The sequence below is a fragment of the Sorex fumeus genome, unplaced genomic scaffold (genome assembly GCF_029834395.1).
Source record: "Sorex fumeus unplaced genomic scaffold, SorFum_2.1 ptg000006l, whole genome shotgun sequence".
Lineage (NCBI taxonomy): Eukaryota > Metazoa > Chordata > Mammalia > Eulipotyphla > Soricidae > Sorex > Sorex fumeus.
In genome coordinates, this window is record NW_026606063.1 from 56,521,179 (window position 1) to 56,536,927 (window position 15,749).

The 15,749-nt window shown below is 41.5% G+C and overlaps 1 protein-coding gene and 1 pseudogene across 1 annotated transcript in view; both read right to left on the reverse strand.

The window, feature by feature from the left end:
• Positions 1–15,749, reverse strand: part of VWA3B (von Willebrand factor A domain containing 3B) — a 226,006-nt gene that overhangs the window by 37,406 nt on the left and 172,851 nt on the right. Inside the window, 1 exon segment of the mRNA XM_056129028.1 lies at positions 7,669–7,870. Coding sequence (XP_055985003.1) covers positions 7,669–7,870 — 202 coding nt within the window.
• On the reverse strand, positions 11,149–11,284 carry LOC130038386 (uncharacterized; annotated as a pseudogene).

Below are 15,749 nucleotides of genomic sequence, written 5' to 3' on the forward strand. Positions count from 1 at the left end.
AAACAATTCTTCAAGTAATCAACTATTTCAGAAAAGCCAGGGTGGCCATACTAGTATTCGCAACATATATTTCTAGGCTGAAAAAGGTTACAAAAGACAGTTAAAGTCATTTCTTAATAATCAAGGGGTACCCTCTCGGAGAGCCTGGCAAACTACCAAGAGTATCTTGCCCACACGGTAAAGCCTGGCAAGCTACGCGTGACATATTCGATATGCCAAAAACAGTAACAACAAGTGTCACAATGGAGACATTACTGGTGCCCACTCGAGCAAATCAATAAACAATGGGAGGACAGTGCTACAGTGCAGTGCTACATACATCAGAAAGAAATTACACTTCTAAAAACATATGAAAACAATGAGAGACTAAAAAATACTTAAAACAACTAACAGACTTCAAGGTGGACATTAATAGCAACACAATATTTGTAGACTTCAACACTGCCTTTTCATTCCTTGATAGATCAACAAAACTAAAAGGAAATATTGGCTTTGAAGAATGAAGTGGAAGAGAGGGGACTAGTACCTTTATACAGAACTTTTCATCCCCCTGAAGCCAAATATATATTCTTCTCCAGTACACATGGGACATTCTCCAGATAGACCACATGCTGGGACACAAAACATACCTCCATAACGATTTGGAGGTATATTAAGATGATATTAAGAGGATAGAAATAGTACCAACTATCTTTTCAGACCCTGAGACAATGACAAATAGAAGTTAATCACACACAGAGATGGAGAATCAAATTAAACACCTGGAAATTGAATGCTCACTACTGAATAACCAGTGTGTTAGAGAGAAAATCAAAGAGGAAATTGAAAGATTCCTGGAAACAATGAGAGTGAGGACAGAGCTACCAGAACTTGCTAATAGAAGTGGTAAGAGGAATGTTTGTAGTCTTACAAGCATGCATCAGGAAGGAAGAAAGGGCCCACATAAATAACTTGACTTCACAGCTTAAGATCTTAGATATTAAGATCTTGGGGGAACCACCAATCCCCCAAATCCATTCTCTGTCCTATCTCTGCCCTACTCTGGTCAATTCCTGAAGTGATTGACAACCAAGACAGAGGTCAGCCTAATTATTTCTCTTGCTCACTGTGTCCTAATGCCGTGAGTCAATGGAAGCTGAAGGCAATGAGAGATGAAGGAACAGGGTAGGAGGTGTGGGGGCTTGAGGTGAGGGAGATTGCTCAAAGAGCTGAGTTTTGGTTATGGGTACTGTGTGCACCCTGTTCCCCCTCTTCCTCTCCCCTAGTCCTGGCACCACCAAGCACTGCTGGGCTTGAGCTCTGGACAATCTTGCCTGCATGTGGGGCTGCAGTGAGGATGTAAGTATTGCTTAGGAAATCCCTCAAAAGAAAGGCTGGAGTGCTATCTCTCCCTCTTCTCTGTGTTTCTACACCTGGCTATTCTTCCAGTGCATCCAGTTTTTACAGGGTTCCAGCTGCTGTTTCTGTCTAGTTCCAGTCATGGAATCACACAACTTCCTGTTAGTGTCAGATGCTTGGGACCTCAAATCCTCTACCAGCACCTTAGATCTCCCTACACCACTGGGACCAGAATATTCTCTACTTGCACTGAGTGAGAGGGATTCCACCTCTTGCCCAGTCCTCTTTAAATTCTCCACACTTGGTTCTCCTCAGATGGGGAGGTCAATGACCGCCTCTAAACACTTTAGGGTGGATTCTAAGCCTATGACTGTATATTCAACCTAGCAGCAGGAGATTGCTGGAGTCTGGCTAGCTGATATCTCCTGAACAAAGGGGTGTCTTTAGCTTTTGAATAAAAGAATGTGTTTTTTTTTTTTATCATTTTAAGAACCCTAAGTGCTGATCTCCCCCTTCCTACATCTGCATGTCAGGACAGGAGGCAGAAAAATTCTAGGTAATATTCAGTGTTCATGTGAGTTCTTCCTTTCTTGAATTTCCTTCTGTGACTGTTGTACCTGAGCATGGTTCTCTCCCTAACTTCCCAGCTGAGACCATCTGCACATGCACCATTAGGGTCCTCATCCTCAGAAGTTCCACCTCTACCTGGGTCCATTTCTTACTCTCACCCCTCAGGAGCCCATCTGGGGTTCAATTTTCCAATGATGACATATCACTGAGGTTCAGGCCTGAAAGAGGGTCTCTTGTTCCTTCTGTTATAACTGTTTTGCCAACAGGAAATCTGAGATGTCCCCAGAGAGCAGTTTTGAAGAGAGGTGGTCTGCCCAAGCAAACAGAACACATTGAAGTTGGAATGAGTAGAATGAGCAAGTTTGAGCTAGTCCCTAAGGGTTAGGGCATAATGTCTCCCTTCTCCCTTCTCCCTTCTGCAGACAAAATAGGGAGAACTGAAAGGATGGGCTTTACAATGCGAAGATGGAAATCAGTCTGATTGCTATTCAGAACAAACTAACAGCTCTACTTATTGTGACTTCATTTTATACAGCTCAGTCAAAGATCTAAGTCTCCCTAAGTAACAGTCTCCCCTATAGTTTTCAAAGCCATAACCCTCATCTCATCCTAATGTTTGCAAAACCAAATGATGTCTCTTCCCTTCCATTCCTCATCTTCCTCACCCAATCTCATACATCTCTTCCCTTCTGATGCTCTGTTTTTAATGGTTAATCACAATCTCCACTCCATAGTTTTTCATGGAGTGGAGAATACGATTCACCATTCCTAAAGGTCAGAGATTTTATATTCCATACTGATTACTTCAACTCTGAGAAGTAAACATGAGCAGCCAGCTGTGTAGGTACATTTCCAAGGCCTCTTGGGGGTGCTTAAGCTGCTTACAGACTAACAAGACTTTCTGCCTCCAAATTGTCCAGGTCAGTCAAGGTTACAGGTACAGAGAATTCACTGGATCTTTCTGGGCCTGGATTCTTTGGGATTTGCCACAGAAAACAGCTCTCATATATTATGGGACTGTTGCTGTAGCCTACATCTAGCTCCCAGGGAGAACTAGGGAAGACTAATTACAATTCAGATGTCTGTTGATCATTTCTACCATAATAACATTCTGAAAGCTCAGACTTATGATAGTGAGCTCTGCAATCAGGGTAAAAAGAGCACTACTTTTTTAAAAATTTGGTTTTTTAATTGAATCACACTGAGATACACCATTACAATGCTGTTCATGATTGGATTTGAGTCATATCATGTTCCAACACCCATTTCTTTATTGGTGTACATTTCCTACCACCAATGTCCCCAGTTTCCCTCCAGCACCCCCCTCTCTCCCAGACCCTGCCTCAATGGAAGGCATTTTCCTCCTCCTCTTCCTCTTTCTCCTCATCTTCTCTTCTCTTTCTTTCTCTCTTTCTCCTCCTCCTTTCATGCCTCCTCTTCCTTTTGGAATTTATGGTTACAGAATACAGATACTGAAGGGGTATCATGTATATATTAAAAAAAGGCTACTTTTAATGGCATTTTTGTACATTTTAGGTTTTCATTAGGTGGCCAGTAAATAAGCAACTGTTTTCAGGAGGCCATAACACTAGTGAATCACAGAAGTGAGGAAGAGGCAGTTACATAGTCAAGGGTGGAATGTGGCCAGAGCAAGGTCTTGGGCAGAGCTGGCAGAATAATGGTTCTCTTCTTGGGTCTGAATCCTGAGACCAACAAAGCACTGCCATTGAAGGCTGGAGTGCAAAAAGAATGTATGGGTTGCCACTTCTCTCATGTCTCTACATTATCATCCATGGAAAATCACAAAGCTCTCAAGCTCATGAACAAATGGGCTGTGCAGTACAGAAAAGAGTATCAGAGACACTGACTTCCAGAACCTCAACCACCAGACCAAATATAGTCACTTCTCCATTCTCACAGATAAGGGCAATTGTGAAATTTGGAAACTATCTCAAACAGACTTTGTTCACTTTTGGCCACACATAAGCACACTGAAGAGTCACAAAGGTTTCTCCCTAATTTATAATCACTGATCCAGGACTTTGGCTTTTAGTAAAAAAATTTAAAATGATACTACACACACACACACACACACACACACACACACACACACATACACACACACACACCCCAGTGAAAATAACTGCACCTGTGGTGAATTCTTATCCTAAGATTTCAAAACAATTGCAATTTTGGTTCTAATGAACATTTTTCATGTTAGAGAACTGTTAGTCAATCCTGAAATCAATCAATTGGACATGATGGAAATGGAATACAATTTTCTGATAATCTATCACATTATCACATATGGTAAGAAGTATCATATTTTAAAAAAAGAGTATAAAAATATCTTCAATTGCCCAGGGACATGAAGAGTGGGAAGAGCTCTGAAGATAAAAACAGTCAAGTGTAAATGGACTTCCCCCATTGCCAGCTCCCCCCACCCACCAACACACCTCTATGGACCACAGAGGCCCTGGGCACAGAGGACTCCCTTGAACAGTACACAAAGTGTCTTCTTTCACTTTGGCTTAAATTCCCACCATTTTGTTCTCAGTTTCTTCCCTATGAACATCTTTAAACAAAGGTCTTCACTACCTATATTTACTTTCTCACTTTCTCATCTACTAACTCTGCCACCCATTGCAAGTTGAGTTGTAGTTGGCAATGCCACTAAAATTATTCTGGTTAGTATCACTAATTGTCTCCCTTTAACAAATCAGATGACTCCCAGGCATCATTCTTAAGACTTTTCAAAATGCATGAAAAAGGTGATAGCAATAATGAGTCTATGTTGATAATTAGATGTTGAATACTTAATGCTCTACACTGTCCTTAGCATATTGTGTCCATTGACTTATAAGTGTTTTTTTAGCTAAGCACTTAGATATTTTCCACTTTTAAAATGAGAAGTCTTACCCAGAGACTCAGAATCAAGATGCTTAATGGCCATGATCCCAGAGACTCAGAAACAAATCTCGGAGCACAGCAGCTTTTGTCAGAAATACATCCAGTCCCTGCAGTAGGTTACCAGTGCTAGGCCACCCCAGGTGGGAATAGGTTTCATGCCTTGGCCTGTTCCCCCTGGCAGCCCAGTGGCTGCCATCTTCCAGAGGCCACTGGACAGTCAGATTTGGGCCCGCAGTGACAAGACACGAGAGCCTCACAGAATGGGGGTGGAGCTGGCCCTTTCTTTCTTCCCCGTCCCAACGAGACCCCGAGTTGCTGCCCATGAACAGCCTCTCTGACTCCTAATCAAGGCTGCTTAACGGTCATGATCCCAGAGACTCAGAAACAAATCTCGAAACCCAGCGGCTTTTGGCAGAATTGAGTCCGGACCCTGCAGTAGGTTACTGTCGCCAGGCCACCCCAGGGGGGAAAGTGTGCTGTCCCTCCGCCTGCTCCCCCTTGGCAGCCTGGTGGCTGCCATCCTCCTGAAACCACTGGACAGTCACGTTTGGGCCCACAGTGACGAGACACGTGGGGCCCCCTCACAGGATGGGGGTGGAGCTGGCCCTTTCCTCCCCACCCCAACGAGACCTCGAGTCACCATCCACGAAAGGCCTCTCTGGCTCCTGATCAAGCTGTTTAACGGCCATGATCCCAGAGACTCAGGAACAAATCTCGGAACCTAGCAGGTTTTGGCAGAAATCCCTCCAGATTTAATTGTTAAAATTTTGAAATTTCAAAATCACGTGGCCACTACTGCAGCTGCATGACATCATGTTATTCATTACCAGCAATAGAAAACAAATTGTCTGCTGTTGCTTTTTCGTAGATCTCAGTGTTGGGGTAAAATCCCAAATAATAATGGTGGGTCTGGTGTCCAAATATTGAATGTAATCAAAGTAGAGAGAGAATAATGTGGAAATCATCTGCCACACAGGTAGAGGGAGGGTGTGGGATGAGGGGTATACTGGGGTTTTTGGGGATGAAGAATGGGCTCTGGTGAAGGTACAGGTGTTTCCTTGTATGATCGAGACTTAAACCCGAAAGCTTTGTAACTGCTCTCATGGTGATTCAATAAATAAAATTATAAAAAATGAAAAAAATAGTAAGGTGGAGTTCATGCCCAATTCAACCAGCCTAATCAGTGGCTGAATAAATAGCAGTACTCCTACATTAAAAAATAAATAAATAAAAATAAACTGAGAAGTTTTAGTTTATAGGAGAATCAAGTAAGGTCACACAGCTAGAAACTAGTAGCACTCTGCTTGACTCAAATCTTTTGATTTCTAGTGTCTCTTCACTACATAGGACCCAAGTCTTCAATGCAGTTAACAAAGTCCCAATGGGGAAGCCTGAAGGAGAGAAACAGTAATGGTATCAGACTGTTCCCTGGCCAAGAACTTTTCTGATCAATGGAATCTGATTCATGCAAGAGAGCGAACACATATTTAGGGTTGAAGAATTTATGGAACTTATATATTTCTCACTTTGTAAATAGGAAATAAAGAACTAGAATAATTAATTTATGCCCCCTTACCAATGTGCTTTTCTTTGCTAGAATTCCAGATAAATTCAATAAAACACTCTTTTTGTTCTGAATTATAAAAAGTCTCTTAACATTCCAATAGCAGCACTCTCCATTTTTACATTTAATATAAAATATACATCTAATAATGCCAGAAAAATTTGCTGCTAGGAGTGGTGTTGTCACAATTCTAGATGTGAACATTCACCATTCAGGATCTATTACTTACTAATCCCACTAGAATAGCTGGGATTGATCCACTGTGTCCTGGGCACTCTAAGTGCCTGACATAGTTCATGGTCCGTTGGAGAAACTTGTAAGTATTTACTATATTATACTTTACTGTATTATACTATACAGCTATTTACTGTATTATACTATACAACTATACATCCATACACTATAGAACTATATACCATACAACATGTATATACTATACAAATATATATCTGTACACTATATAAATATACATAACACTATATAGTTATACACTATACACTAATCACCATACAACTATGCACTATACAATTCTTTGAGGAAGTTACTTGGCTTAAATGACATCAACAGGCAGTTCTTTTGTCTTCACAAGAGTTCTATACTAAAGGGAAAAATGTGATTTTCAGAGGGAAATACCACTAAAGAAAAACCAAATAAAATACAAAAATCTTGAGCAACAAACACATAATTTAAAGCTCAGCAAAATCAGTATCATGTAGCTAAAACTGAAACCAGAAAGAGGATTCTCAAAGATGAGTTATTTGGGTCTATATTCAGACTGCCGTATAGGGAATACAGGAAAGTTATATAGAATTCAGAAAGATTTGGAGGTGGAAACACAAAACATCTGGGCAGGGTTGAGGCTTGACCCTGATCTGGCTATATCAAAGTCCAGCATTTTAATCATTGCATTGTATTTTAGCTTTTTCAATGAAAAGATATATTCTTTTAAAATCAAAATTACCTCCAGTGCCAGGGGGATGACCTGGGTATCCCAGTTCCCCAGTGCCTGAGCATCAGCACCACATCTTCAGACTCTTGCATTAAATCAATGTCTGTTGGTGAAGAATCACTGGTGGGGCTTTTGGCCTCCTGAGCACTGCTTTAGAGCACTGCTTTAGGGTGACTCCAAGGCCCCCCAGTAAAGCATAATCACAAAAAAATCATATGACTTTTTTTCTGTTGCTTTAACTTAAGAAATTAGTGAAGTAGGGGAAAGAAAGGGAGATCAATGAAGCTGGTAATGATGGGATGGGGTGGAAATTAACAGACAATGCCAAGGCACCCACCTCTATCAGTGTTCTGCTTTCATTCTCTTTCTTGGCCGCCCCCTCGAGCTCCATGGCCTGCTGGATATACATTTTCCCGACTAAGATTTCATTTTCCAGCATGGACAACTCTTTCAATGAAATAGGCCAATTTGATCGTTCTAATGCCTGGTTTAAAGCTTCTTTGTTTTCCAAATACATAATTGGTTTATTTGAGTCTAACCTGAAAAAAAGAAGAGGAAAAGGAGAAGAAACAAACAATAAAGTAACCCAAGTGGAAAATTTTTGTTAAGACGGTTTTTGATAAGCCCTCTCAGAAGAAACAGAGTCAATGGAATGTTGGTTATCAGTTGGACCACTGTCATGCCTTTTGGTTCATCAGGATGTAAGTAGCTTGCACTGAACAAGTTAAAATTAACCATCTTGTTATTTAGTAGATAGTATAGGGGCTAAGGTATTTTTTTTTTGCAAGTGGCTATGACTGCAGCAATGTTTTAAATCCCAGCACCACCTACGGTCACCAGAGCATCACCAGGTGTCACCCCAGAGCAGAAAGCCAGTATTGGTCCTTAAGACAGTCAGGTGTGGCCCCTGAGCACTTCTGAGTAACCCCCTCCATATCCCAAATAATCATATCTGAAATTATAATAAGTGCTTTCCCCATTATATAATGTGATTAACTGATTTTATATAAGTTTTATGACATGGATTTTGTGGGATCTTGCTTTTTAATTTTCCTTATCAATTTTTTTTTGTCATTTTGGGGAGGAGGCACATTTGGAACTCATTCATTTCTCCTTTGGCCTAGCATTTGGAAGAACCAAAAGAGAGCTTCAAAGAGATTTCACACAACTTTGCCTAGTGTTGATTCTGATGAAGCATAGTGAAAGAAGACAAACCCAAAGGTTCATTATTATTATTCTAACTCATCAGCTATTTTTAAATTCTAATAGACAAAAATTCTGGTTTTATTGTTTTTTCACATAAAGACCAAAAGCCAAAATTTTTTAAGAGCTGAAGATAGACTGGAGAAATCCAGGAAAGCAAGAGAATAAGAGCCCAAGTCCCAAACTCTATTCTCAGTCCAATAACTTCGGTGCTACACAGTCCTGGAAGGAAATGGATGAGACAAGAGAGAAAATGAGGGGGCTGGAGCAATAGTACAGTGGGTAGGTGTTTACTTTGCATGCGGCCAAACCAGGTCCTATTCCTGGCATCCCAAATGGCCCCCGGAGCACTGCCAGGAGTGATTCCTGAGTGCAGAGCCAGGAGTAACCCCTTAGCATGACCAGTTGTGATCCCAAATGCAAGAGAGAGAGAGAGAGAGAGAGAGCAAATGATAGAATAAGAGAAAATGATAGAATAGGAAACCTGAATCCCCACAGAGACTTATTTAACAATAACACATGGACATAATTGCCTTTGTTTTTTTACTTACCAAAAAAATTCATTTACCAAATGTTTGTAGTTTACAGAATTTTAGTACAAAGGACTGAACAGTGGCACTGAGGGATCCTTTGAGGGCAAAACACTTTAAGGCTCCAGGTCTCACGGAGTTCAGAAATCTGGTTCTCCAAGCCTTGCCTGCTGGCTCAGAGCACAGTGTCCCAGACCTCTTCTGTCTGCCCAAGACGTTGGACTGTCAGCTCAGCCCAAGTTTCTGGCTGCTCCTTGGTGGCAGTTCTGTGCATGCTCTGGGCTCCAGGAATCCCATTCTTCAAGAAGTCATCAGGACTGCAAGCCTCATGATCTTCCCTGAGCTTTTTTGTATGAATGGAAGAGCCAAGAAGCAGGTACACTGCCTGTGGCAGGCCAGACACTGAGGATGGGGAAAACCGCTGATCTCCAGTCACCACATTGCTTTCGTGAGAATCCCAGACACTAGAAACACTTAAGAAGTTCAGTGGTGGGGCTGGAGTGATAGCACAGTGGGTAGGGTGTGGCTGACCCGGGTTCGATTCCCAGCATCCATATGATCCCCTGAGCACCGCCAGGAGTGAGTCCTGAGTGCAGAGCCTGGAGTAACCCCTGAGCATAACCGGGTGTGGCCCAAAAATTATATATATATATATAAAAGGTAAAGGCCCTCCCGTTGATCGTCGATTTGCTCGAGCGGGCCCAGTAACGTCTCCATTGGAGACTTTGTTGTTACTGTGTCTGGCATATTGAATGCTCTCGGTAGCTTGCCGGGCTCTCCGAGAGGGGCGGAGGAATCGAACTCGGGTCGGCCATGTTGGCCGCTTGTAAGGCAAACGCCCTACCCGCTGTGCTATAGTTACAGTGGAGTTTCAGATAAGCACAAAGCCAAGAAAAGCAGAATGTGGAAGTAGTTAAGGTTAAGGAAACTTTATAGTTTTTTTTTATTTTTTATTTTTTTTCCAATTTTGACCACACCCTGTGATGCTCTGGGGTTTATTCCAGGCTCAGAGCTCACAGCCTGCTCTTGGAGTTGCTCAGTGCCAAGTGGTGCTGCGGATCAAACACAACACAAGGCTCCTTATTGCAAAGTATGTGTGTGCTTCAGCCCATTAAGCTATTTCCCCAGTCCTATTGTGTTGCATTTTATTTGATTTCATGTTCCCATGTCATGAAGTAGGAATAACATTCCAAAAAAAAAAAAAGGCTGGAGCAATAGTACACCACGTAAGGTGCTTACATTGCATGAAGTTGACCTGAGTTTGATCCCCAGCACCCCAATGGTCCTCTGAGCCTGCCAGGAGTGATCCCTGAGCACAGACTCAGGAGATATTCCTGAGCACCAGCTGAGTATGGTCCCCAAATCAACTTTGGGGGGAACAGCCAAGATTTGTTTCTTTCTCTCCTGACTGGGAGATCTGACAGGAATGACAGTGTGCACTGGATGTCGGGTTAGGGGCTCTGGAGAACAAAGGCCAGTCTGGGGGTCCTTACAGCACCAGTCACTGCAGCAACAAAGATGGTCACCAAAGTGGAGCAAGGCATGAGCTCCTAAGCAGGTTCAATCTTCTTCTCACTGGGAAATAACCCACACAAATGTCCAGAAAAAGTTAAAGAGGTTCCCAGAAACTCAAGCCAGGATGACTGGTGAGGGATGGTCTTCCATGGTAAGAAATCAGTTTATAAAGAGAAAATGCAGCTGATTTGTCAAACATTCAACTCTTTTAAAAGTTATTTTAATTTTATAATTTAAAAACTTTGAGATTATGTCATTTGCAGTATACTATTAATAATGGTTTCTCATGTTGTACCCAATCTTATTTAACTTCATAAATCACACAAAGAAATAGGGAAGGACAGATGGCCCAATCAAAGTCGTGAAATTTCAGAAATCTTCCCTAAGAAAGGGAATTCTATAAATTACATGACAAAAGAATTCAAAATAAGTCTCCTAAAGATTTTTATTTCATCACAACTCATGATGCCACTAAAAACAAATATGGAAGATTAACAACTAAAACTGCATCAAGAGGGAAAAAATGAGTATGAGCTAAATAAAAGAGTAACTTGTTGAAATTAACCTATTAATCTGTGCCAGGGCAGGAACAAGGCCAAGATCCAGACCAAATGCCATTCTAGGATAAACAAGGAATTATTTTGTCCCTGGTGGCTATCAGCTGGGCACCACTAACCAGATGCCCCTCTACTGAGTACATGGACAGTAGAAAAGATTTTTAAAAGGTTATTGTTAGGGGGCTGTAGAAATAGTACATGGGTAAGAGTGCTTATCTTGCATGTGACAGATCTGGGTTCAATCCCCAGAACAATACATGGCCCCTGCACTCCACCAGAAATGATTCCTGAAAACAGAGTGAGGAATAATCCCTGAGCACTACTAGGTATGGTCCCAAAAGCCACTACTGTAGCCTTGAGACATCATATGTTATTCATAATCAGCAATAGAAAACAAATTGTCTACGGTTGCCTTTTCAGCAGATCTGAGTATTAAGGTAAAATTCCAAATAAAAATGGTGGGTCTGGTGTCGAAATATTGAATGCAATCAAAGTAGAGAGGGAGTAATGTGGAAATCATCTGCCCCACAGGTAGTGGGAGGGTGTGGGATGGAGGATATATTAGGGTTTTTGGTGGTGGAAAATGGGCACTGGTGAAGGGACGGATGTTTCATCATTGTATGATTGAGACTAAAACCCAAAAGCTTTGTAACGGCTCTCACGGTGATTCAATAAATAAATTTATAAAAAGAAAAAAATACGGGGAAAGGCTATTGTTAGAACTAATAAATGAATTTAACAAATCTTTAGGGTATAAAAATAACACAAAATCAAGTGTATTTCTATATACTTACATGAACCAACTGAAGGAAAGAAAATAATCCCAAATTAAAATGGCACCAAAAATAATAAAATACTTAGGAATAAACTACACAGATGTGAAAGAGGCATGATGAAAATTAAAAAATGCTTCAGACAAAAAAGGAAAAAAGACCAAAAGATCTGGTGTTCATGGATTGGAAAACTAATGTTTTTAAATGTTTTTCAAACTACCTAAAGTGATTATCAAATTTCTATGCAATCCTTAGTTAAATACCAACGGTATTTTCATTTATTTATTTATTTATTTATTTATTTTTACTTTTTTTTACTTTATTTTTTTAAATTTTCGTTAGTGAAACACCATGAGGTACAGTTGTATATTTACAAATTTTTGTGCTTGGGTTTCAATTGTACAATGATCAAACACCCATCCCTCCACCAGTTCCCATTATCCACCACCACTAATCCCAGTATCCCTCCCACTCCTGATCCCCCCGCCCCACCCTGCCTCTGTGGCAGGGTATTCCCTTTTGTTCTCTCTCTCCTTTTGGGTGTTGTGGTTTGCAAAAAAGGCTATCATGTTTGGTCTATAGTCTACTTTCAGCCTGCTTCTCCCATCCTGGGAGGATCCTCCCAACATGAAGGTATATTTTCTTTTTTTTTTTTTCCACTAAAAAACATTCTATTTTATTTTTTTTCCAGACTTACACATTTTTGTGCTTGGGTTTCAATTATACAATGATCAAACACCCATCCCTCCACCAGTGCCCATTTCCCACCACCACGGATCCCAGTATACCTCCCACCCCCCAGCCCCCATCCCACCCTGCCTCTGTGGCAGGGAATTTCCCTCTCTCTCCTTTTGAGTGCTGTGGTTTGCAAAAGAGACATTGAGTGGCAATCATGTTTGGTCGATAGTCTACTTTCAGCATGCTTCTCCCATCCTGGGAGGATCCTCCCAACACCCTTTGTTTGGTGTTCCCTTCTCTTTCTGAGCTCCCTTTTCCCCTAACATGTGTGGTTGTCCTCCAGGTCATTGAGTAAAATTCCTGGTACTAAACTCTGCTACCAATGGTATTTTTATATTTTGGTAGAAATTGAAAAAAGTCACTGAAAAATCATGGAATCTCAAGGGACTCTGAATAGTCAAAACAATCTTTTACTTTCTCATTTTTTGGGTGGAGGGACTCCAAAACAATTCTCATGGGACTCAAGGGGCACTGATAGTCATATCTGGCTAACTGGACTGGGCAATTCAATGCCTAAGGCCAGCAAAGTGGTAAACACTTGACCTAGTAAATAATGGGGGTCATAAGGACAACCAAGGGTACCTGGAGGTCAAAAGGGCCACACCAGGTGCTGAAACCTGAGTCTCTAAGTGCTGGGACATGTCCTTAGTTCCTATACTTACTGATTTCAAAACATACTGCAAAGCTATGGTGATCACAACATATAGTCCTGGACAAGACAAACATGCTAACACACACACACACACACACACACACACACAACTTATTTAAATGGCTAAATAATCATCAAAATTCCAAGACCTCACTATAGAGAAAAGCCTTCTTCAAAAAATGGTTCTTGGAAATCTGGATAGCCACATTCAAAAAAAGAATGAAGTTGGACCTTCACAGTGGGTACAAGGATGAACCTAATACACAATGTATTTAAGACTTAAATATAAGAACAAAAGTTCTGAAAGTACTAGAAGAAAATATAGAGGAAAATCATCAGGAAAATACAGAAGAAAACTGCATCTGGCAAGACTTTCTTGATATAACACCAAAAGCAAAGATCACAAATGGAAGCACAGATCCGTAGGATGATATCAAACTTAAAATTTCTGTGCATCAAAGGAAACTCTGAGTATATTAAAAAAGACAGCCTGTGGAATGGGAGATTTTTTTCCAATTATTGACCTAATAGTAGGTTACACAAACAAACACTGTCCTCCTGTTGTTCATCGATTTGCTCGAGCGGACCCAGTAACGTCTCCATTTTGAGACTTGTTACTGTGTTTGGAATGTTGTTAATGTGTTTGGCATATTGAATACATCACGAGTAGCTTGCCAGGCTTTGCCGTGTGGGCGAGATACTCTTATTGAATATGTCACAGGTAGCTTGCCAGGCTCTCTGAGAGGGGCGGAGGAATGGAACCCAGCTCGGCTGGGCTGGCTTGTGCACAAGGCAAACTCCCTACCGCTGTGCTATCACTTCAGCCCAATAGTAGGTTAATATCCAAAATATATATAATTTCCAAAACAAATACTCTGAAGGGAATGGAACTGAGGTGGATTAGAGATAGAGAGGTGATCAGAGAGAATCTATGCAATAAATCTCCCACAATCACACATATCAAAAATAAAAAATATGAAGGGCACTGGTGAACTTAGTTCCCCAAGAGATGAGTGTAAGTGTTCAACTTGTTCAACTTGTAGAACAAGTTGAATCTGTTGCCAGATGCCCAGCATGGGCTGTTTTCAAGCTGGAATGCTCTGGGAAACAGGCCCTGCTTGCTCTAGAAGCCTTGACTGTCCTGAGTATTGTAGAGAGCATGGCAGTGCATGGACCAATGGTGGGGTGATGAGCTTCAGTCCTGAACTTCCAGGGGAAGGGGATGCACCTAGCCTCTACTCCTCCAAATATACAACAGATATGACTATTTTCACATGGAATAAAGGGAAGGTTGTAACTGGCTGAATGCTTGTGTCAGAATCAGCAACGGTACTATATTGTGTCTTTTCCACTAGTGGTCTGTCTGGACGCCATCAGGTCTGAGGCAATCCTGCCTATTCTCATAGGCTAAACTGGTGACTAAGTGACCAGTTGTTTATGTCCTTTGCAACCTATAGTTGTCTAGAGCAAGCAGGGCCTGTTTCCCAAATCATTCCAGCTTGGAAGGGGCCCATGCTGGGCATCTGGCAACAAAGGGCAGGTTCTGTGACTTAGGATCCACCACCTATGAAATCTGGGCAATACATATATCACCCATCCATACACAGACAAGTGCAAACACAGCAGGGAAATTGGGAGAGAACTAGATTTTGGAAAACTAGAAGCCTTGACTGCCTCCCAGGCCCTCTCACAGAAGTCTTCAGGGGCTGTCGGGGCATAATTGTGATCTGAAGTTCAGTTCTCCAAGGTTGGTTGAATTTGGCACACATCTATTTGTGGGAGACTGCAAGCCTGAATTCCCCTCATCTCTGTCACAGGAAGAAGGGAACAAAAATTTAGGAAGAATATTACTGTAAAGCTACCGCTGGATACCAGGAAACTAGTACCCCAGAAAGACCAATAACCTTGCCTAGACTTGGCATAGATGAACAAGACGGTAATATTGCCAGTGCACACGTATTCATCATTGAGTCCTAATAAAATATGGTGCTCAGGCATACTGGGTCACACGTTATTGAGATCATCTGATGGCAGCACAGGCCCAATCAAATTCAAGTCTTACAGGCCTTGGTAAACCTTGCACCAAAAGCTGATATCTAGGTCTGCTAAACTTCTGTTCTACAACTGCAGCCAGATCTGACAAATGCAAATCCCCCGGTAGCTGATAAGCTGGATGATAAGCTATTACTGGGCACCTGAGACTGTCATGCTCAGTCATGCTCAGGCCAGCTGTATTTTGAAACCATGTCTATTTCCAGGCACCAGCAAGTGTGAATCCTGGGTGCTATACCTGGGTGCAGTAGCTGCAGCAAAGGACTGGTGATCACAAATTCGCACTGATAATCCAGGACAACACAAACTCAGAGCCACAAACACTGTTTTGAATTTACAAGTGTGAAATCCTAATCAGTGCTTATGTTAGCTTGAATGTGGACCCAGAGCTTTCACAT